Raw genomic sequence first — 22,650 nt, forward strand, 5'->3', positions numbered from 1 at the left:
GAGAGACTGTAATCAACATTGTGCAAGTGTTTGCTTCTAAAAAGTGATAAACAGAGGAGAGTGGAACAGATAAAGTTCATATCATGTTTTATTTGCTGCTTTGATGCTGAAGACTTAAAAAGCAGAAATGATTCATCTAAGAAATGCAAGATTATTAAGAAACAACAATAATCGTTTGAAGCAATAAAAAACGGCAGAACTATTCGTGAAAAGGACGACATGAAGGTGAGAAAGGGCAACTAAAAAACAGCTGCCTGAGGATGAAAACTGGCACAGACATTTCTGAGAGCAAAGAAACCTTAAACCCTTAACCAAAACCTCTGCAAATGTAAACTGAAGCCCAGCGTCGGGCTCTGGCATATTCCAGAGCTGCCACACATGCACCGGACAGCAGGAGGCTGTCTGTGGCAGCTCCATTCTCACTTCTGAACACACTCCAGAGCCATAGTTGGAGCGCACAGGAGGCAGAGCCAGACTGCACTTTTGGAGATGTCAGTACCATCGTCAAAAGAAAAGAAAGCAATAAAAAATGGACATGAAATAACTCATCTGGACACATGAACGGGGGAATTTATTGGTTATCAGCTTGCTTGTAGAACATTTACTGCAGTTTGTAGTGGAGAGCAAGCAGGAGGAAGGTCAGCTAACTGGGACCTCTTAATTATTTTTATAGACCCACTCCGATCATCTTTGCTCAATTATAAAATCGATCCCAGCGGTCTTTTAATTATGATTATGCAGTTTTTAGCCAATATCAAAAAAGCCTGTGCCATTTTGTAGGACATAGTTTCTGCAGAGTGGCAGTAGTTCATTTGAAATTTGTCTCTGGGTTGTGACCATTGGAGCATAGCAACCCCCCCAGTTCAATCAAAAGGCTTAAACAGTCACTTTGCTTGATTCTTTCAGAGCAGATTGGCTGTTATATGATGTTTTATAATTATTGAAATAATACTTCTTATACTCTTGTATTATTATATTCTTTCTTCTTTTTTTTATCTGAGAAAAAAAAAAGTTCACTGTACATGTTTAATTATTCTATTCATCTGTAAATATTTAGCCCAAAGCATAATCCGCAGCTTTGTGCGCTTTCCATGCACAGGGGCCCCGGACCCCACGGCTGGGGCCAGCGTGGACGATGAAAACTGCTGGCACCTGGACGAGGAGCAGGTTCAGGAGCAAGTGAAGCTCTTCCTGTCCCAGGGAGGATACCACGGCTCGGGCAAGCAGCTCAACCTGCTGTTCAGCAAGGTCAGAACCCAGGAGCTCTGACTCATCCACACAAAGAGCTCAAAAACCTGCCAACAGTTGGTCACGGCTGCAGGAGCGCTCAACCATAAGCACGTTCCCCTTTTAGCTTTTACCTGTAGTTTCAGCGCATGCTTTTAATAGGTATCTTTTAATAGGTATCTTTTCAGTCCGTATAATGCACTCATATTACCTTTTATTCCCTCAAGACACTTGAATAAATACATAAAGCGCGCACATTAAAGGCCAGGCTGTCTCCAAGCATGAGCAGAAGCGAGTCAAAGATGAAAAGAGAGGTATCAAAATGGGAAGGCCGTGATCCGCCACGCAGGCAGGTTTAAATGATTACACAGGATCCGCGTGCTTCACTGATGTAGCAGCGCAGCTCGGCCAGCATTAACGTGGAGTGTGCTATGTAAAGAGCTCACGCCAAGGCCATTATCATCCAGCCGGCCCGGCTTTCAGGACATCTCTGGGCTTCATGTTCTTTGTTGCCTGTTTTCATATTTTTGCAGCTCACGCACAAAAAAGTGACAGCCTCTTATAGTACATTGAAGCTAAGACACTAAGCATTGTGTACACCCTATATATACCAACCCCCAAAGTCATAAAAGCATGGATGCAAGTAAGACCGTCTGCTGGGAACAGCAAAGTTAAGAATCACCGTTTTCTAGATTTACAGCCTTCCACTGAAAAAAACGCTCTTTTATTTTTTTGAAGTTGCTGTTTAGTTTAATATTTTATATATCCCCCCCACACCCAAGCGCAGTTATGATTCCAGCTATAGGAAAGCGCTGACCACTGTAGTTTACTGTAAACTAGTCCCTCTTGCAATAAATGTATCAAAGAAAAGAATCCCTGTGAGAAGAAAGAGAGTGAAGAGGAGGGCAAAAACTTGGCCACCAATGCAGCAGTTTCTGATTTTTAGTAACAATTATTGTTTTTACTTATAAAAACAAAAAAAGGAGGTAGTTTCCAAATAAGGCCAATTGAAGTGGTCTGATAAAAATTAAGAATTTTTTGTGCGTTTTTCTAACTGTTTATCAAGTCAGAAAGATTGAGAACAGAAGGTGGGGAAATCAAAGTATTAAATCCAGCAAAGAAGAAATGTCAAAGGCAAAATATTCAGAAAGAAATGTTGGATTTAGTTAAAGGTTTGAGTGAATTGCATGTTTTTTCTTTCAAGTCTTTTGACATGACCGTGTAGCGTAAACCTTGCCTCACTTTTGGAATGGCTTTATTTCAAGTAATCAAAACAAATCAAAAACTAAAAAAGAAGTATCTATTCACAGATGTATCAAATTTATTTCAGATAATTTGTCATGACTTGGTTGGAAAATAAAATAATAAAGTAAGAACGATATAAAGAAATAGTTCAGGCTTCAGCATCGTTTGTTCATTTCTGATGATGCACACCTCATCAGGCATTATTTCCTGCATGAGTAAATTTGGGATGCCACAATTCTTAGTTTAAAACCAAACCACATGTTTCACCATTGAACCAAATCGTGGGGAAAAGGTGAATTGTACCACCCATACAACATACCAGGATGTTTATGTTGAAAGTGTCAGATAGGAGTTGTGCTAAATTTAAAAAGAATAATAGTTTTTTGTTTTATTACATTACACCAGGATTTGTTTAAATGATACTGAAGCGCTTTTCTTCATTGTTACTTTGTGAATTTGGTTAAAAAAGATTTTTTGTGAATTTCTGTTTTTTGTTGTTTTATAATGACACAAATCGAACAAAAATCCCAACAAAAATCTTGGTTTGAACTGAATTGGGGGAATTGTCAGCCCTAATAAACCCTAGTAAACTCTAATATACTTTCACATATGCATGTAATTGATGTTATTATTATTACTTTTCATCATAAATAGGCATATTTGCACTTTAATTTTGCAGTTGAATTAATAGGTTGAAAAGTTTTAACGTCCCCAAACAGTACAAATTTAATGTAATCACTAACAATCTCAGTTAGAAACACATATTTCAATTTCATTTAAAAAAGTGTCCATCTTTTTCACAATCAGTAGTGAAGCTTTGGGAAATTCTTTCTGTTTGTTTTAGCCATTTTTAATATATTACGGTATATATATATTATTGAATATATTACTGTCTTTCCTGACTAACAAAGAATATTGCAAAAATATTTTTCATCAAATAAAAAGCTGTGTGGGTTTTTGTGTGCTCCTCTAGGTGAGGGAGATGCTGAAGATGCGTGACTCCAACGGAGCGAGGATGTTGACGCTGATCACAGAGCAGTTCATGGCGGACCCTCGGCTGGCGCTGTGGAGACAGCAGGGCACCACCATGACCGACAAGTACAGGCAGCTCTGGGATGAGCTGGGTAAGGGGGAAAAAAGAAAAGAAAAGAAACACTCATTCCTATATAACTACATCTCTTCCCCAGTACGCACATGCACCGACAGATTTAGCAAGTACACGATCAGGCTCTGACACAAAGGCACGCTTTTTTTCTTTTCCCCCAGTACTGTCCTCTCATCTCCAAGAAAGCCTGCGATGTCATGCGTGTGCGCTGACAGCTCAACCCCTCACAGATCCTTTCGGAATGAAAAAAAGCGTTTAATTCCGCCTCACCTCTCCAGCGCTTTCAAACATTATATTTTTAGTTGATGTGACAGAGAGCATACTTGTTTGATTTGACATAATGTCTCGTTTTTTTTTTGACATACTTTCTGTACCTGTGACAAAATAACATCTTCATAAACCACGCAACCAACGAGTCCTTGGCTAAGACAGCATTCCTGCTGTCTCCGGGCTTTGTTGTGCTCCTCTCTAGTCTGGACTACTGCTGTTTGAGTTGATGATTTTCCTCCCTCCGCTCCTGTTCTGCACTTTGCGAGGCCAGCGCAGTGATCTCATCTGCTTCAGTCCCACGTACTTTTGGAAGTGTGTGTGCAGTCTCTTTGAAGTCCACACTTCAAACCCTTCTCCCCAAGTCCTTATCAGTCCCCCTGATGTGTGGTGAATGCTGCCTCTCAGCGCCGCTCTTTTGTCTTCTTCTTCTACTCCAGACACAAAGCCCAACCTCCTTCACTTGTCTTCGCTCTGTGCAAATAATCTCCGCTGTCATTTCATTCGCCTGCCCTGTTCTCTGTTTTGCTCCATTCGACTTCTTCTCCTTTCGTCTCTGTCCGTTTCCTTTCTCCCAAAATTTCCGTGCAGTAGCAGCTCTCTGTAGTGTGCACAAATCCCCCGCAGTCAAATCCCAGAGCAAGCTTGTATCCCTGGAGACATATCCACTTTTCATATTCTTTTTGTTCCAATTTTCTCAGAAATGATGTGTGTGCAGTCACTGTTGCCTCTGGATAGTTGGGTAGTTAAATTTCTCAGTATAAGATGGCTGAAACGCTGCTCTGGTGTTACATATCTAAGAAAACCCCCTCAGAGATTCTTTCCTTACTTTGTTTGACTTCTGCCTTATACGTCACCGCTCTCAGGTGCGAATTAGAGCCGAAATTAGTGTTTACGTTCTGCGTCCAGGTGCCCTGTGGATGTGCATCGTACTGAACCCCCACTGTAAGCAGGAGCAGAAGTCATCGTGGCTGCGCCAGCTGCGCAGATGGAACAGCGTAGACGTCTGCCCGTGGGAGGATGGAAACCACGGCAATGAGCTGCCCAACCTCACCCACTCCTTGCCTCAGGGTGCTCACGGAAACCAAGGTCAGACAAGGGCAGCTTTTGCACTTGTGCTTCTCAAAAGTACACTTGAAAGTAATCCTCTGTCATCTAAAAGTTTTCAGATTGTGCAAAACAGGCTCAAAAACAAGAAATAAAGAAAAAGCTTTGCAAATATTGAGCAAACATTAAAAAAAAACTATTCCTGCATGTTCTTTCTTGAAAAAAAAAACTGTTTCTCTGCAGAGATGCGTCCCCACAGGACTGTTTTTACACGAGCTATCGAGGCCTGCGACCTGCACTGGCAGGACCGACACCTCCAGCACATTATCGCCAGTGACCTCTATGCCAACTACTGTTACCATGACAACCAGGAGGGCTCCCTCTTCGACTCGCGTGGCTGGCCTTTATGGCACGGTGAGTCTGCATGCGTGTAGGTGTCTGACAGGTTCCATAGACGCTAGAGTTTGATTGAGAGTGTCAGGTATTTGACGGGACTGTACTGAGGGTGTCTTCTCCTCAGAACATGTCCCGACGGCGTGTGCTCGAGTGGATGCCCTGCGTTCCCACGGTTACCCCAGAGAAGCACTGCGACTGGCCATTGCTGTTGTGAACACGTTACGAAGGCAGCAGCAGAGGCAGCTGGAGCACTTTAGACGGCACAAAAAAGGTGAGACCAGTTTAGTATTAGTTTTGTCCTTAGCTCAGCCTTTTTTCCATAATAATCTCGTTTAAATGCAAGTTAAAACTTTCCTTTTTCCACAAAAGATATTGTTACTTTTTTGTTTTTTAAATTTTTGAAATACGTGTGGCCAGCCCTGAAATTTTTTCTTAGCAGCACGGACCTAGAGGAAGGGCTAAGGTTAGGGTTAGCGTTGCAGTTAGGGTTAAACCACCATAGAGTTCCTGAGCGTGGCTGTTTCTGCAGCTCACCGCTCTTCCAGGGTATGGATCAAATTCGTAGAACACATTTCACAGACCTAGGTGTGTGGAAGCTAATGGGACTTCAACTTTAAGTGTTATTGTAATTTTTTACAGCCAACAACAAAATACAACCTTGGATGCACTTAAAATACGTGCGGGCAATGCGCGTCTTGGCTGCATGTATTACGTGTGGCCAACATGAATATCTAGGGTTGCAAAAACACCTCTTTGAGTCTGAATGTGAATTAATTAAAGACTTTGACTATCATCCACCTATAAACCATAACCAAAGCAAGAATACATATTAAGTGTTTTCTATTAAATAAGTAGCTTGAATGTGACTTCATAAAACTTCTTCATGGGGGATGATCGATACTCCGTCCTTCTGCATCACTGAGCTTGTTTTGACTCCTCCCATTTTTAAGCTGAAAACACAACGTTTATTTTTGCTTTTTATTATTTCAGAATTGCTCCACAAAGGCCATACTTCCATAACCAACATGGAGGGCTGGGTGGGACACCCTCTGGATCCCATCGGTACTCTGTTCAGCACCCTGACAGAGTCGGGACGGGTGGGCGATGAAGGTGCCAACATCTGTTTAGATCTTTCAGGTACTGTGGGGTTTATAACTGTATTTGTTTCCCTACAGTAGCATTTTCTTATGAGAACCATCTATTATTTATCTGTTCAAGCTCTCTCCTGGTCCCTTCCAGACTGTTCCAGTGTTGTGAGCAGAGCAGACCTCCAACGAATGCCCGTGCAGCGATTGCTAGGGGACGGTGAATCGTACATGGCGTTGGCAGTGGAGACGGCTCTGATTGGCTTGGGCCAGCAGAGAGTAATGCCTGATGGGCTGTACGCTCAAGAAAAGGTGTGTCGCAACGAAGAGCAGCTGTTGGCCAAGCTGCAGGAAGTGGAACTGGACGACTCCTTGGTCAAAATCTTCCGTAAACAGGCCGTCTTTCTGCTGGAAGGTGCGGAAAATAGTCCCTTGTTTTTTCATCTGGTCAACTGTATCTCAAAACTGTTTCCCTAAAAATATATGGTTGTTCAGTCCACAAATAAGTGAACAGAATGCGTGAATGAGATGCAAATTGTTTCTCCGTCTTGAAGTGAGTCATATAAGAGAAATTGGTTTACCATTTTCCTTTTATTTTCTCTAGATTTCCCAGCTGTCTCCACATTTACAGATGCACACATGCATATATACATAGACACACCTTAGTCCTATCATTTCTCAACCACCTACACACCAAGAGCCTACACACTCCTACTAAAAGAGGAAAAACACATTTGACTCCAGCTCACTATTTATTATCCTTTCATTCTGTGGTGCAAATAGAGGCTGAGCTGTCCTGGGCCAGACCAAAATGAGCTCTTTACACTGTAACGCCAGGGGTATTGTGTTAGCACACATATCTGCAGACACACACACACACACACACAGAAGTGAATGCATTTGCAGGGCTGGAGCTGGAACAGAATAAGGTTTGGTTATGGGGAAAAGAGAAAGATTGGGTTGGTGGTGGTGGCAGCACATCCTTGAAAGCCCAACCCAGTCAAAGTCCAGGCCCCACCCAAACCCCAGCTCTGCCTCATCCCAGGCACGACCACCCACCTCTGGCTCCGTCGCTAATAGAGCAACCGGCAACAGAGGCTTCTGTGGGCCCCTGGAGGCTGCAGCCGCGCCACTGTGTGATGTGGTCTGTGGCTTAGAGGCCCATTGGGGTTTAAAATAACTCACCAGGGATGAGGGGGAGGGCAGGAAGAGGGGGAGTAGGGCACGAGGCCAAGTCTGCACACACGACCATATGGGTTTCTTTTCTTTTTTTTGACGTCACAGTTTGTTTAAATGCCGCGTGGCTTTGCTCCTTCTTGCCTGGAAGGGAGGGGAAGTGGAAACCATGACTCTGCATCCAAAGAAGTGAAAATATGCAATTAGTGGGCTACCTCCTCCTCTTTGCCACTAACAGACCCAATTTTTTTGTGTGTATTTTGAACAGCCGGCCCGTACTCTGGCCTCGGAGAGATTGTCCACAGAGAGAGTGTTCCCATGCACACCTTCGCCCGCTATCTCTTCACCTCTCTCCTACCTCACGACGCTGAACTGGCGTACAAAATTGCACTGAGAGCCATGCGGTGAGTTCTCCACCTTAGACAGAATTGTCCTTATGGGTGGATACAGGCTGTCTGCAGTCAGAAAATGGGGCACACAGGTGGCCCGCACAAAACATCAAGGTTTGGTGAGCCAGTAAAGCGAAAATGTCATGCATTTTTTTCTCTACAGAAGACATGCGGCAGGCGTCAGGTTATAGACTGACTGCTATGCTATGTTCACGCCGGCCTCGGCAACCTGTGATCAAGCGATCACTTCCAATGATTATAAGTTAAACCAGCTGAATTTTTTACCAATCAGGGCCTTGAAATCAGGGGTGACAAATTGGTAGCGTTCCTTTCAAAACACTGAAGCACCAACCATTGGAAAATTGAACTTGAAAGACAATATTAAAATAGAGCTGTGAAAAGAAAAAGCCTGGAGCAAGATTTATGAGATTTACACCGCCTCAACATTTTGCAACTAGCCTCTTCCAACTGGAGGTACATGCACTAGTATTGGGTTGCAACAGCCCAGTGTGAACACCGTATGCTAAAAGAGCGTTCAGGAACCTGCGTTTAGCGCGTTCTTAAACGCGCTTCGCATGCCCGTTGTGTACGTAGTATCAGAAATGAGGAAATTTGACAATCAAAGCGTAGTTTTTGTAAATATCTGATGGCTGTCCTACATGCACTTATGTATAACCTGCACACATTGTGCCTGCAGCATTAGTGTGTGATTAGTAAGGAGCCAGTGCACTAATGACTGGAGTTACTTACTAATGAATCGAGCGAGTAAGGGCAGCATACGACAGCACACCCGTACGTCAAAGTGTGTTTAACTTACATTATCCCTACAAATACTTCACGATTTATTTACAACTCACGACAATGGTACCTTCCATTTTTACGGCCGCACACGCCATAAAGGAACTGCAAGAAACATCTGTGCTCCCTTTAAGATGCAACCGGATCTCTACACGACCCACAAGCCCACAGTCCCGGTATGGGTCTATGGGTCTTAAAAGACAAAAAAAAAAAAAAAACGTTTTTAGGACTTCCTGGATGATCATCCAACTCTACAATAAGTATTTGTGCAAAGGCGGGCTTGTGAGCTTACAAGTTGTCTGTGTGATCTTTATATTAAGCTCCTGCGTCGGATCCATCAGTGGACGACACGCACGTGCATATGCGTGTTAATCAGTCCGCCCTGCTGTGTTTTGATGTTTTGACTTGTGGGAGCTGGTTCAGTGAATATTAATTACATTAATGAGGGTGTAATTAGCACAGCTGTAATGAGGAGGAATGGGAGACACACACATGTGTGTGTGTGTGCCAAGACAGAGAGGGAAGAGGACGGTTGTTGTGTTGTTATCAAGCCGAGCCTGTGAGTTCCTGTGCTGCAGAACTGGCAAAAACAAACCAAAAAACGGGACACAAAAAGGGCAGCAAACACATTTCATCTCTAAAACCTTCCTGCAGTTTTAGGCAACAGGAAACAACAAAATGCTTACAAAACTAAAACGAGATGGCTCGTTTCTGTCAGCGTGGCTTCTAGGTTCAGCACATTCAGCTGCAGTGTGTTTAAAAGTCCCAAACCAGGTTTCCCTGAGTCACCCCCCCGTCCTTGCCACTTCCCTTCACCCCCTCCACTCTCACTTCTCTGGTGTGAAACTAGAGATTTAGAATAATATGGCCACTTATGGGTGCTCCTGGGAACCGGGGGTGTCTACTCAGCACAAAATGAATGTGTGTAATGTAGCGTAGTATAATGTGATAGCATATACCTTCTTTCTCCCACGGGAGGGCAGGCAGTTAAATCTAAAGGGGGGAGGTAAAGTAACCAGGGTTTTTTTTTTTTTAATGGGCCTATTACAGCACTATCATTGATAAAAGGGGAGATGGAAAGTCTACATGTTACCCACAAACACATTTGTTTTTCCCCCGCTTTTTTTTTAAATTTCTCTCCTTCTTTTCATATGTGCTCTTAAACTAGTTTCTCATCAGCATGCAAATCCAGCCCAAAAGCAGCTAATAAGTGTGTTTCTGCACACTTTGAATGAGGCTAATTGCTGTTTGTGAGAGCAGCATATGTCATGTAAGCGCTTCTGCCAATGCAAGAAGCAGAGGAACTGCCCACTAGTTTGTGCGCAGCCCAGACTTTCCCTGCAGCCTAAAAAGCTCAAAAACTCCAGAGACTCGGGAAAGAAAAGCTGCACTTTATTGGAACACACCTTTTCTTGGGCTTATCAGCCATGGTCTCAGCTTTTTGAAAGCTTAAGGGACAAATCCCAGCTACCTGCTACCCTGGGAGGATTTGTAAAGATGCAAATCTCCAGCAGTTGACAATTTTAGATCCTGGCTGTAATCTCTAACCTTTAATTCTCTGCATGTTCCAATAAAATTTGAATAAGCATCATCAAATCCCGACGAAGGATGAGCAAGGTCATAGAATGTAGCCGTGACATTCAAAGGTATTTGATGTCTTAGCATAAGTTCTTGCTTTAATTTCTGAGAGAAATATTTTGACTATCAAATTAAGACCTTATTAATATATAACAGTTTAATGCAAGAACTGCAGTGCAGTGCTTTGCAAAAAATGTTTATTTTATTGAACTTAAAATCTCATCTGAATTACAATATAAAGCTTCAAAAGTGGTGTTTTTCTGTGTAAAGGAGTAAAAAATAAATCTTAAAAAATTTAGAAATGAAGACCAAATTCTGGTTTGTCCACACTCCCACACATGCAGCTTTAAACGCTATCAGAAAAGTTGATCATTGAGACGCGTTTTACCTCTGTGCTCATGAATGCCTTGACCCATCTTGAAGATTTCACCCTGAAGGAGTTTGTGTAAAGAAGTGAGGCCCTCCACCGGACGTGTCTCCCACCTGATAGATGTGTGCTTGATGAATTGTGAAAGTGAAGGGTGTTTACAGTGACTCGGGGAAAAAGAGCGGGCGGTAAGGGGGTCAGTAGTCATGGTGATGCAGACCAGAAACCCAAAAGGGCCTCAGGATTTAGACAAAACCTTTTGGACTGCTCTTTCTCATTGCCTCAATTGTATGTCGTTGCTGCAAATGAAAAGATTTTTGTGATCACATCTATGGATGAGCCTCACATGTCGTTTATCCCACTGCGGTAAAATGAATGTTTTTTTTGGTTTGTTTTTAGCTGTCATTTGAAGGTCGATCTGTTTGTTTTTTTCTGCATGGACTGTGTTTTCTGCAGACTCCAGCCACTCTGTCACCCTTACATATCTCTGGTGGTGTGGGGATGTCTCCCTCAGGTGTGACGAAATGCTGAAGTGCTGTAGGAGCCATTTGACACCAGAGCCTGACCTCACTGACACACAAAGAAGTTGATTGTTTCTCCAAAGCTCTTCTGCTTTACATTAGATTCATACTGATCTTTAGTAATGGAAACAGTTTCATCGGCTGTATAAAGAGTATTTTGGCTGTTTGTTTTGTTACTTTCTTGTGGAGGGATGACAGTCACATTTTCCGTCCTGCATTTTAAGGTGGCCACTTTTCAGCGGTGTGACCCTCTCCAGCTCCAGTTCAGCAGAGGCCTCTGCCTCTCTGGTGAAAACCAAACAAAGACAGGAATGCTGATGAGGCCTCCATCTTTTTCTATTTATTTTCTGCACCCCAGGAATCTTTTCAGAAGGCCCCAGAGTGGAAGAAGCTTTTAGCAGCTCTTCAGTTGTGTGTGGAATGACGCTTATTGTCGCGAGGGCTTCCAAGCATCTTCATTTTACACCGAGTGTCAATGTTCACACCTTCCTGTGTCTCGGCTGCGTTTTTTTCTTCTCTTTTTCTCCCCCCTCACCTTCTCTCCACTCTTGAGAGCCGAGCCCTGTGGATGCCTTCATGTGCAAAGCCGAGCAAGGATGAAGCTGTTTTTGTGCATGGCTTCACTCACGTGGCAGCGGTATCACATGAATTCGGCTCTGAAATTGAAACTGGCATTTAGCATCACATTGCTTTTTACTGTGCGGCTTTGATGTGTTTTCAAAAAGGGCAGGTGCGTGTGTGTGTCTTATCGGATCGCTCGCGCACGTGCGCGTGAGCGCGTGTGAGCTCTGGCTCTCCTCACTGATGTGTGTTGGTATTTGTTTGATGTGTGTCCAGCCATACAGGGCTGGAAGGTGAATTCCCTAATTTCCCCATGGACTCAATTAGCTTTGTGATTGGCTGAGAGAAGGCCAGGTTGTGCTGTCTTCTGAAGGAAAGAAGACCTTTGAAAGTGAGGTGGGAGCAGAGGGAAGAAAAGTGAAGCAGAATAGGAGATGAGCAGGCCACACTGGTAACCGGGTTGTGCTCTTGATGCTTGTGAAGAACTTGGCCCGCTTAGTTTTATTATAATGAGACACAGAAACTAGTGAAGCCCCTCCATCCACAAGCAGGTGTTGCACAGCGCCGACTTCATTACAACCAATTAGAGTGAAGAAAATACTAATTACACCTCAATTTCTCCATGATGAATTGCTAGGTTGAAAGTAAATTGCAGGGATTGGGTAACTGTAATCCCTCGATGATGGCTGAAGTCATTTTCATTTTGAAGTCACTTTCATAATGAGGACTTTTTCTGTCTGTATAGTATTCTTCTCTGTCTGCTACTTACTCTGATACTGATGATTTGTGAACCCGCTGCCGCTCTGTCTCGGGCTTTTAATTTGAAATATTTGAAAAACTGTAAAGTTCGGGCTTCATTGTTTTTCCTCTTGTTTGACTCCAGGTTGCCCGTGTTGGAGTCCACGGCCTCGTCTGGTGATCTCTCCCGACCGCACCACATTGTGTCTGTAGTTCCCAACCGCTACCCGCGCTGGTTCACCCTCAGCCACATAGAGTCTCAACAGTGTGAGCTGGCCTCCACCATGCTCACTGCCGCCAAAGGTGCACTCCCGTTTGCAAATGCACAGAAAAAAAGGGGGTAAAAGATGCCTGTGCCCCGTCTAAACTGTTCCTGCTTCTATCGGTTATAGGTGACAGCCGCAAGCTGGAGACGGTCCTGGAGTCGATCCAGAAAAACATTCACTCCTCGTCTCATATTTTCAAACTGGCACAGGATGCGTTCAAGATTGCCACTCTAATGGATAGCCTCCCTGACATCACTCTTCTCAAAGTTTCTCTGGAGCTGGGACTGCAGGTAATTTCACCTGAAGAACGGGGCTGTTTGAAGTGGCTCTGAGTAATTTCACAACTAAGAGGATTTCATCAAGAAAAGCAAAAGCAAACCTATCTGTCTTATTCTTTTGTTTTGTTTTTTTGTCCTTGCTGCAGTAAACCCTAAAAAAAAACCTATCAAAGATAAAAAAATACATTTTTATTCCAGTTCTACACTGCCTGTTAATGTCCTTGTGAACATTACAGTGTTGGGAACTATACTTTAATTATCTAAAGTTACTCAATTAATTTATTTGGTGACTGAATTACTCTTTAACAGAAGTAACTAGGAAAAGTTACCACTAGCATTACAATGAAAAAAGTAATTTATTTCTTTTATGTTTCAGCTGAAATGAGTAAAATAACATGTACTTGTATATAATATCTATATTTATTGCATATCAACAGACAGCAAAATGTTTATTCTGCATTTCAAGCATTATCTTTGTAATAAAAGTAAACAGTTAAAGGTTGTAAATTCTGTTTAATTCTATTGTATAACAAATCCAACATCCAGAGACAACTGGATGAGTAAACGACCTGTACTTCCAAGCATTTTGTTCACAAAAAATAGCACAAAATGTGTTCATGTCTGTCGTCCAAAATAAATCAATCAAATGTATTTATATTAGACAATTGGTCTGGTATACATCTGCAGTTAGTGTATACAAAAATTAACAGTTAAACTATATGAATAGTCTAAATGCCAACTTTTGATCAATTTATTTAAAATGGGATTATTATTTTTTGTTTGTGTGTGTTTTAGATGTAGCCTAATATTATTTTTAGAAAAATTAAACATGATTGTCAGAAAATATCATTTGCAAAAAGTCGATTATTTAAGTATAGTACAGGCATACTTAGTCTAAAAGTATATAAAAAGTTGACTTTTTATATACAATCTAAATATTGTAAACTAAAATGTTCAATTTAGTTTGAAGAAGTATTTGGGTAGTATATTTCACTGCTACAGGGACATGGTCTATACTTGCTATACTCAAGTATACTTAGTAAATGAACTTCAAGTGTACTACTTTTTGCTAAGGGTAGTATTTACAAATTTTTTTTCCTGAAATAACTCATCATGTGGATTTTTTAATAATGTTCATGCAAATGACGACAAAGTTACGACAAATGCTATTTTACTAATTTTTATGTTTAAAAAAAACGATTACCCCCCCCCTTGATTTTAAGGTTTACTTTGAAAATGTTTGGATTGATGGGAAAAATAAGCAAATCGTCCCAGTTTGTGTGTTTTGTCTCATGGTAATGTAGTCTATTTTAAGGTATTAAACATTTAAAGTTAGGTGTTTGGATTTTCTAAAATTTTTGACTTCCTGTGAGGACATCTAATCTACACCACAGCTATCCAGCAATGGTCCTTGAGATCTACCACCTGTTGATCAACCACTCTGTTTTCTGGCCACCCTTGTGGTCAAGCTGGTTGCCTAGATCAGGTGATTGCAGGTTCTGATGGACTGAACACACCCAATCCAGGTGATCAGAAGAGCAGGGATGGTATGAAACCAAGCGGGGTGTTAGATCTTGGGGATCAGGGTTGGACAGCCCTTATCTGGTCACCCCTAAGGTTGTTCTGGTACAACAGACACTAGAAATGATTAAAAGGTACTTGAGCATGAGCCTCCCACAAATGAACGCATGTTTGATTACCTTTTTAGTCATTTATAGTGTCTATTTTTTGTCTGTTGTAATCATCTGTTTTTTTCCCTCCATCACCATCTTCCTTCCTCAGGTGATGAGAATAACTCTGTCCACACTGAACTGGAGGAGAAGAGAGATGGTGCGCTGGTTAGTCACATGTGCCACTGAAGTTGGTAGGTCCTTCTTCTCCAAGATCTACCGATCTTCATTCTCTACGTTTCTACTCATGTCTGTTCCATGTGCGTGATTTGCGTCTGGCAGGGGTGTATGCACTGGACAGCATCATGCAAAACTGGTTCACCCTCTTCACCCCCACGGAAGCAACCAGTATTGTGGCCACCACCGTCATGTCCAACAGCACCATCGTCCGCCTCCACCTGGACTGCCACCAGCAGGAGAACCTGGCTTCATCTGCACGCACGCTGGCCCTGCAGTGTGCCATGAAGGACCCCCAGAACTGCGCCCTCTCTGCTCTTACACTCTGTGAAAAGGACCACATTGCCTTCGAGACAGCCTACCAGATTGTACTGGATGCAGCAGCCACAGGAATGAGCTACACGCAGCTGTTCACTATTGCACGCTACATGGAGCACCGCGGATACCCGATGCGAGCGTATAAGTTGGCCACATTAGCTATGGCTCATCTGAACCTGAGTTACAACCAGGACACGCACCCAGCCATCAATGACGTACTGTGGGCCTGTGCGCTCAGCCACTCCCTGGGCAAGAACGAGCTAGCCGCTGTAATTCCCCTAGTGGTCAAGAGCGTAAAGTGCGCCACTGTGCTCTCAGACATTTTGCGGCGTTGCACGCTGACCACGCCCGGCATGGTTTCGGCTCTGCACAGCCGCAGGAACTCTGGGAAGTTGATGTCACTGGACAAAGCGCCGCTCAGGCAGCTGCTGGACGCCACCATTGGGGCGTACATCAACACCACGCACTCTCGGCTCACGCACATCAGCCCGCGGCACTACAGCGAGTTCATAGAGTTCCTGGGAAAGGCCCGGGAGACGTTTATGATGGCTCATGACGGACACATCCAGTTCACCCAGTTCATAGACAACCTGAAACAGATCTATAAGGGCAAAAAGAAACTAATGATGCTCGTGAGGGAGAGGTTTGGCTGAGAGCAAGGCTTGGTTCCAAAGCACGCTCCACTCTCACTTTAGGACTTTTCTATTTACTTGATTCTGCCTTTTGAACTTCCTTTGGACTAATGGACGAGTAAAAAGAGGGATGTGACTTGTAGAATGAAGCAAAAACAGAAAGGAAGCGATGAGAAAAAAAGTCAACAGAGCCACCTGCGGTATTATTGTTCTCGCTGTTGTTACTGTTATAAACAGTATTACTATTATTATTATTATTAATATTATTCCTACTCCGTGTACAGACGTGTTTTTTATTTTTCAGAAGAGAGGAAATTTGTCACATTGTGAATGTTGTGTGTTTCTCTACATGTGTGCGAGACAAAAAATGAAAAGGCTTTTTTTGGGGAACTTTTTAGTTCCTTTAAACACATTTTTTTTAGCATCCTTTCCTCCCTTTTTTTTGTGTATATTTGAGTTAGGGTGTTGTCGAGCGGCTGAAGCCCTTGTACAATAAAGCTCATGTAAAAAAAAAAAAAAGGTAAAAAAAAACAACAACAACCAAGAAGAAAAAAACAAACGTTTAGGCGTCCTCAAAGAGAAACTAAGGCTTTAAACCACACAGAGCGCCTCCTCATGTCCAGACCCTCGCTGGTGGGCTCTGGGCAGCACTGCACAGCTTAGCTCGGCTCGACACAGCTTGGGTTCCCACTAACAGAAAGCCGCCATCAGCATTTCTTCATACTAGCAAGCAGCACTTGAGCAGCCATTAGCTTTCTCTGGGCTCCAGGCATTATCCCCACCACACCATGCTCTTAGCTAACTCTTGTTATTGTGATCTAAGCCTCCTCCATAATGAGAACCTGTTCCAGACAGAAGACAGTGTGCAGTGATGACACATTAGACAAAGATAATGAGTATTATTGCTTCATTAAAGTCCCGTAGCACCGCTGTGGTTTTTAACTGCCAACATTTGACTGCTATCCCTGAGTTTTCTTGTTAAAACACATTACCCAGAGGGAGATGACTACCTCATGATACAGCATTGAACCTGCTCCCAGTTGTGCTATCGTGATATTTATCGTCCATGTTAGCTGACAGTGTTAATTGAAAAGGGGATTCGCTACTGAGACTAATGTTGATAAGAAACTAAGCGTTTCCGCGCTCTCCTCAAAATTCGCTCCCCCCCCCCCCCCCCCCCAACATGCATTGCATGGTGTCTTCAGACTAGGGCCAGTGTCACTTCCCCTCTGTGCATGTGAATCATGGAAATTTGACTTTCTACTGTTATAGTTCATTGTGTGGAACCTCCAGTAACCAGAACGTTCTCAGGGATTTCTCTACGCAGGAAAACAAAAGGCGGAAAACAAATGAACGACTGTCTACACGAGAAAGACTTCAAACGTGACACAAACATGAGCAAGCATTAATTGTACTCTGTATATATGCCATAGTATATGTCTGAATATGGAGGATCTGAAAGTATATGTTAACTAATTTATACAGAGTATTCTATGTAATGTGAAATACTTGAAGCCGCTGTAATTTGCTCTTTCTTTCCCTCTCTGGCTCTTTTCCTCTCCTCTGTCTTCCCTTTTTTTTGTTGCAAACAGAACATATCAAAAGGACAAGACTGGCCTCTGTTTTTTGGACGAACGAGGCATTCGCCCCTCAGGCGCTGGATCCAGTCAGAAATGCAGGTTTTGGTCTCTCTAGCTACACCTTCATCGACTCGATAAATGTTTAAAAACAACAAAAGCATTCATTTTTAACTAGCATTTTTTAAGACACTAACGCATGTAAGCTGTTGTAGCCTGGTTTTCCTGTGGGATCCCATATTGAAAAAAACACGCTTCATACTGGATGAGTAGCTGGCTCAAAAATAGAGCATTTTGTGTCCAGAGCTTCATTCACTGAAAGACATTTCTTGACTACAGTCTTACAGAAATAATGAGTCACAAGCAGGATTTAACAACCTTGATCAAGAAGTGCAGGTTCAATGCTTTTACAAAACATTTGCTTTATTCCACCGAAACTTCCAGTGTCTCCTCTGCGATGCGCAGCTACCCTATTCTTCTTGCCTTTTTCCCCTTATTTCCTTTTTTATTTCCTGTGCAACTTTTCTATCTTGTGTTGATTGAAGATGAAAGCAGCCTTTTCTCTTGCCTTGTCTTAACGCTTTAAAGTAACCAAACAGAAGATCCATCTATCTAACAACCAAACGCGTTTTAAGGGGTGAGAGACAAACAACCGTGGTCCCAGCTTTAGTGTCCTTAATTAGTAAGAGAATGGCTGTGTAACTCATGCTTTAACTAAAGCAATTCCTCATGTGTGCTTGGTGGAAAAGATACGTTGTCCAGTGTCTCTTGTCTTCAGAAACAATTTCCTCTGAGTCTTTCTAGCTGTTTTTATTTTTATTCTTCTGTTTGTGTAGGAAATCTTCTGCTCTCTTTTATTTATTACGATGACCCATGTATACTTGCTTATGAAATTCAGATTTGATACACCGATATCAATTTATTTATGTAACTAAATCACTGTTTTATAATCTTGTTAATGAGTCAATAATTGACGTTTTTGTTTTGTTCTTTTGTTTTAATAAAAGTTAGTTTTTTGAAATGTACACGGGTGTCCTTTGAAGTGCCGAAGCTCCCCGCTTGGCGGCTGTCCTGTCAATGGTTATTATGGCACGCCGTCGTGCGGGGGTGCGTGGAGGAAGAGCCGATCGGCCGGGGTGCCTCAGATCTCCATCACGAAGCGGTGTCAGAGTAAGGCAGTGGGGAGTGGGGGGGGGGATTCAGTCCCACTGGCAGCAGCCTTCACGCTGTCATCTGAGGCGAGCTGACAGGAAATCTGAAATGTATCAATTGACATCCCAGCGGCCTTTGTAGCTTCTGTCAGTCTGCCAGGCTCAGCCAGCCACAATAAGTTGTTTACATGGATCCGGCCCTGACAGTGGTGCCACAGGATGACTAAATCAGTGTATGCACTTTGTCAAGTATGTGTGCAGACATGTTTTTTTTGTGTGTGTGTGTTAGCTTCTTGTTTGCATGCCTTGGTGTGTCTGCGTGTGATTTACTATGAGTGTGTGTTTGTGCGTGTGTGTTGGAGCCTTTAGGGAGCGAATGGGAACAGGTGGTAGCTCCAGACTACAGGAGCTCCTGACAGCAGTAAGGTCCCCAGACTCCAAGCCCCTCATTAAACATTGACACAAAAACACTGCAACTGTCTGTGTGTGAACAGTAATGAAGCGCAGACGGCTACACCGGTATACACACTGCAACTTAGCGCAGCACGAGCTCTCAGTCCGCACCAGTGTGTGTGTGTGTGTGTGTTGTCCATCTGTGGGGCTCCGTTAATGAGGTACATTTGTCTACAGAGGTGTCCACTTAGATATTGTAGAATTTGTCAGGTTTAGCAGAAAAAGCATGACTTCCCTGTCAGATGCAAGACGGGATTGTCCATTTCTTATGTGATGGATGTCTGCTTGTGTGTGTGCATGGCTGCCAGCACACACTAGCTCAGATGTGTGTGTCTGTGTGTGTGCATTAGCCCACTTCCTGTGTGTCTGACCTGTACTCAGGTCCCTGCTCAGTTTCAGTTGGTAATGACGTCCCTTGGGTGCAGCACGGTGCTGCAGCCTCTTCCAGTCTGTCTTGCTGTATACTTATAATGACATTATGATCACACACTGGCCTCTTTCATGCCAAAAGCCCTCTTCCTCACCATCACCATCAAAACTGCTATCTGGAGCACTCTTCATCACTTTTCTTTCTTTCTCTCTGGCTCTCACAGGCACACACATTCTGCAGCACAACTTTAGAATACAGCAAGGCCATTTTTTTGTACCTGTGGACCCTTTATAGCACCTTTTTCCTCAGAGAAAGCAACTATTTCTTAGTTAAACCAGGATATTTCTGGTATCAGATGTGCTGCTGTGATTCTGTTGCCAGGTGATGGCAGCCAGTCAGTGGTGTTGGTATCTTGGATTTAATCTTAAATTTTATTCACTGATGGGAATGGTATCAACTACATTTAACACTGATGTTAATTAGAAAAAAATGTTGTGAAATCACATTCGTTGTCAGTTGAAATGTAACTTGTTTGCATTGATCAACATGATTGTGAAAGTGATATCATAGTTTAGCAGTGGTTCTGAAACGTTCATTAAATCAGGCAGCAAACAGTGATGACTTTTGGCATATGATCCAGGAATTATGTCTTCATGCTTGTGTATGTGCTCTGGTCTGGGGCAGTGGTAGAAGAAATCGATTTTTTCCAGGTTTTTTTTATTTTATTTTTTTTTTAAACTTGTCCTGTACAACAGCTAGGCAGGCAAATGAGAGCTGAGGGCCTCTTGTGTTGGACATATTTTACTTTAACAAGAGGGCTTATTAATCTTCAGACAAACCAAAGGTATGACTGAATAAACCCCTTTTGTAATTGAGGCCAAACTTTATTAATTTCAACCATGTTTGGAAATCTTTGGTGTTGGACCGGACGGAAAAGGAAAGAAGGGAAGAAGAGAGAGGGATGTTAGAGAGGGGGGGGGTGATAGTGAGAGGGGAGATTTTTTCCAGTTTTAACGTCTCTTCAATTACCACCTGTTAAAGATTTTTGAAGTTTCTTGCAAACAAAAAAAAATTGAATCTCAAAAACTTAGAAGAACCATACTTTCCAAAATTCTTGATTCCTTTCCTTTTTATGAAGCCTAAAGTAAAGGTTGCCTTGGTGACCCAGAGCTATTCCTTTAGTTCTGCTGTCCTAGACTCGGACTGTTAGTGGGGATTGCTGGTCAAACCGATCATCTTCCCCACCTTCCTTCCTGCAAACTTTCTACTGTCTGCTTTCTGAATGCAGATGTCAATATTGCAGTAACTAAGCTTTCCCTATTTTGTCACAAAACGGACATTCCGCTGTTTTTATTTTTTCAACCAGTTTCAACAGATAGTTGCCATTAATGCATGGTCCTTTGCAAATCTGTATTTTATAAATGAAATAAATTAAGTATAAAAATTGAGAAATGGATAAAAGCAGCAGCTTCAAAATGGATTACCGGTAACAGTTGGATATAAGATTTAGGCCTTAGAGTTGGTTTTGACCAACGTTTTGTAAAGAAGTGAATGCGTCAAACTGGCTATTTCCGAAGCAAATGTTCAGCATCAGTGTTTGTTTGAGTTGGATGAAATGGTCGGAATAAAACTAGTCTAAACTTCCATCCATCCATTTTCAGTACTCGCTGAATCCCTTTCAGGGCTGTAGAAGCCAACCCAGCAACTGTTGGGCCAAGGTGGGATACACCCTGAACAGGTGACCAGTCTGTTGTAAGGCCACACACTCGCATGCACAATTAGGGGCCATTTAGAGATACAACTTAACTTCTGAAGCATGTTTTTGAACTGTGGGAGTACGGAGTGCCAGGAGAAAAAAGATATGCACAGGGAGAACATGCATATTTTCTCGGTCCTAGCCGGGATTCAAACCAGGGCCTAGTTGATGTAAGGCGAGGGTGCTAACCACTTACCACTATGTAACCCTCAGTCTGAACTTTGGTGTCATGATAGTAAACTAGTTGAAAATGTAAAACACAGCTGATGTTCACTGAAGAATCTTTAAACTCAACATTCTGTGTTCTTTGTGTTTTCTATCGACTGGATTTTTTTCCTTTGATGCTATTAACATTTTTTGCAAAATTTCAAATTAGTTTTGTCTTTATCTATTAACATGTAAAGTATGAAAAATTTTCAGCAGGATCTGGGTCCCCTCATAAAACCGATTTATCTTATATTTGACAGACATGCAGGAAACAAAAGAATATTTGTGAATATAAAAAGGATTCATTACCCAGAGGCTTGTCCTAATCTCTTTAGCTGTCTGTGCTCTTCTCACTAATTCCTGGCTATCCAAGAAAAGTTCACAGCATGAGCGTGTAGGCTCTAGATTGCGGTCTATGTTCTTTCCACATTATTGCTCTTTACAAAAGGTCCAGGGCCTTCATGCTGCACTGAGCTCGCTATCATTGCAGGAGTACAAAAAGGATCACAGTTAAGTGTTCTTCAGCGCAGCCTGCAGCTTCAGCCTGGCCACCTTGGGGACTGTCTTCATGTGCTCCTCATCTTACAGAAGGCCGATGGAGTTTGATCTCCTCTCTCCCCCCTCCATCGGCCCTGAGGCGTCTGATTAAATGCTAATTAAAGCCGTTAGCGCTGCTATCGCCGCTGCTAACTCTTCTCTCTCTGTCACAGAGATTAATGCCTCTCGTTCATCATCCCACCTCTCCCAGCCGGAGTACCTGCCTACCTCACAAAACCTGATCAAGTCATCAGCCCCCAAAATCCCTCTCCTCCTCCCCAACCCATCACATGAAGATGGACGAGGGGTTTAAATTTTAATTTGAAAATTGCCCTCAATTACTTCTGTGCGGACCACTTGCTAGAGCAACTCATGTGGTTGAGTGGGAAGGGGTTACAGCAGCAGGTCAGTGGCCGTGATGAGCGATAAGGGGACATTAATAAGAAAGGCAGAGGTTCATTTAAAAACAGAAAGGACAGTGGGAGCAGCTTTCTCATTATTTAACTCCCCCAGCTTTATTTAAAGGACTTTATTTAAGGATACCAAGTTAATGTGTCCTCCAGGACAGACGGTTAAAGCGCCCGACAGAGTGAGAAAGTTAAGGCCATAACTTACAGCCTGAGCACACACTGTAGTGCCATCTTTTTTCCATCTTCTGACATTCTCGCCATTTTCATGCAGAGATGAACGAGTCTCCGTGGCACATAAAATCTTAGAAAAAACACACACATGCCATTTAGTTTTACTGTTTCGCAACG

At 42.7% G+C, this 22,650-nt stretch overlaps 1 protein-coding gene across 1 annotated transcript in view; it reads left to right on the top strand.

Moving 5' to 3' along the window:
- LOC101165561 (zinc finger SWIM domain-containing protein 6) overlaps positions 1–18,443 on the top strand; it is a 44,176-nt gene extending 25,733 nt beyond the window's left edge. The window contains exons 3-14 of the mRNA XM_011478983.4: positions 1,100–1,248; positions 3,446–3,596; positions 4,754–4,933; positions 5,135–5,305; positions 5,412–5,558; positions 6,278–6,424; positions 6,527–6,787; positions 7,817–7,952; positions 12,646–12,803; positions 12,893–13,056; positions 14,827–14,908; positions 14,997–18,443. Of these exons, the coding sequence (XP_011477285.1) occupies positions 1,100–1,248; positions 3,446–3,596; positions 4,754–4,933; positions 5,135–5,305; positions 5,412–5,558; positions 6,278–6,424; positions 6,527–6,787; positions 7,817–7,952; positions 12,646–12,803; positions 12,893–13,056; positions 14,827–14,908; positions 14,997–15,862 (2,612 nt within the window). The 3' untranslated portion in view covers positions 15,863–18,443. The remainder of the gene's footprint in view (positions 1–1,099; positions 1,249–3,445; positions 3,597–4,753; positions 4,934–5,134; positions 5,306–5,411; positions 5,559–6,277; positions 6,425–6,526; positions 6,788–7,816; positions 7,953–12,645; positions 12,804–12,892; positions 13,057–14,826; positions 14,909–14,996) is intronic.
- The last annotated feature ends 4,207 nt before the right edge of the window (positions 18,444–22,650 follow it).

Source organism: Oryzias latipes, chromosome 9 (genome assembly GCF_053564925.1).
Source record: "Oryzias latipes strain Hd-rR chromosome 9, Olatipes_Hd-rR_3.1".
NCBI classification, from domain to species: Eukaryota; Metazoa; Chordata; class Actinopteri; order Beloniformes; family Adrianichthyidae; genus Oryzias; species Oryzias latipes.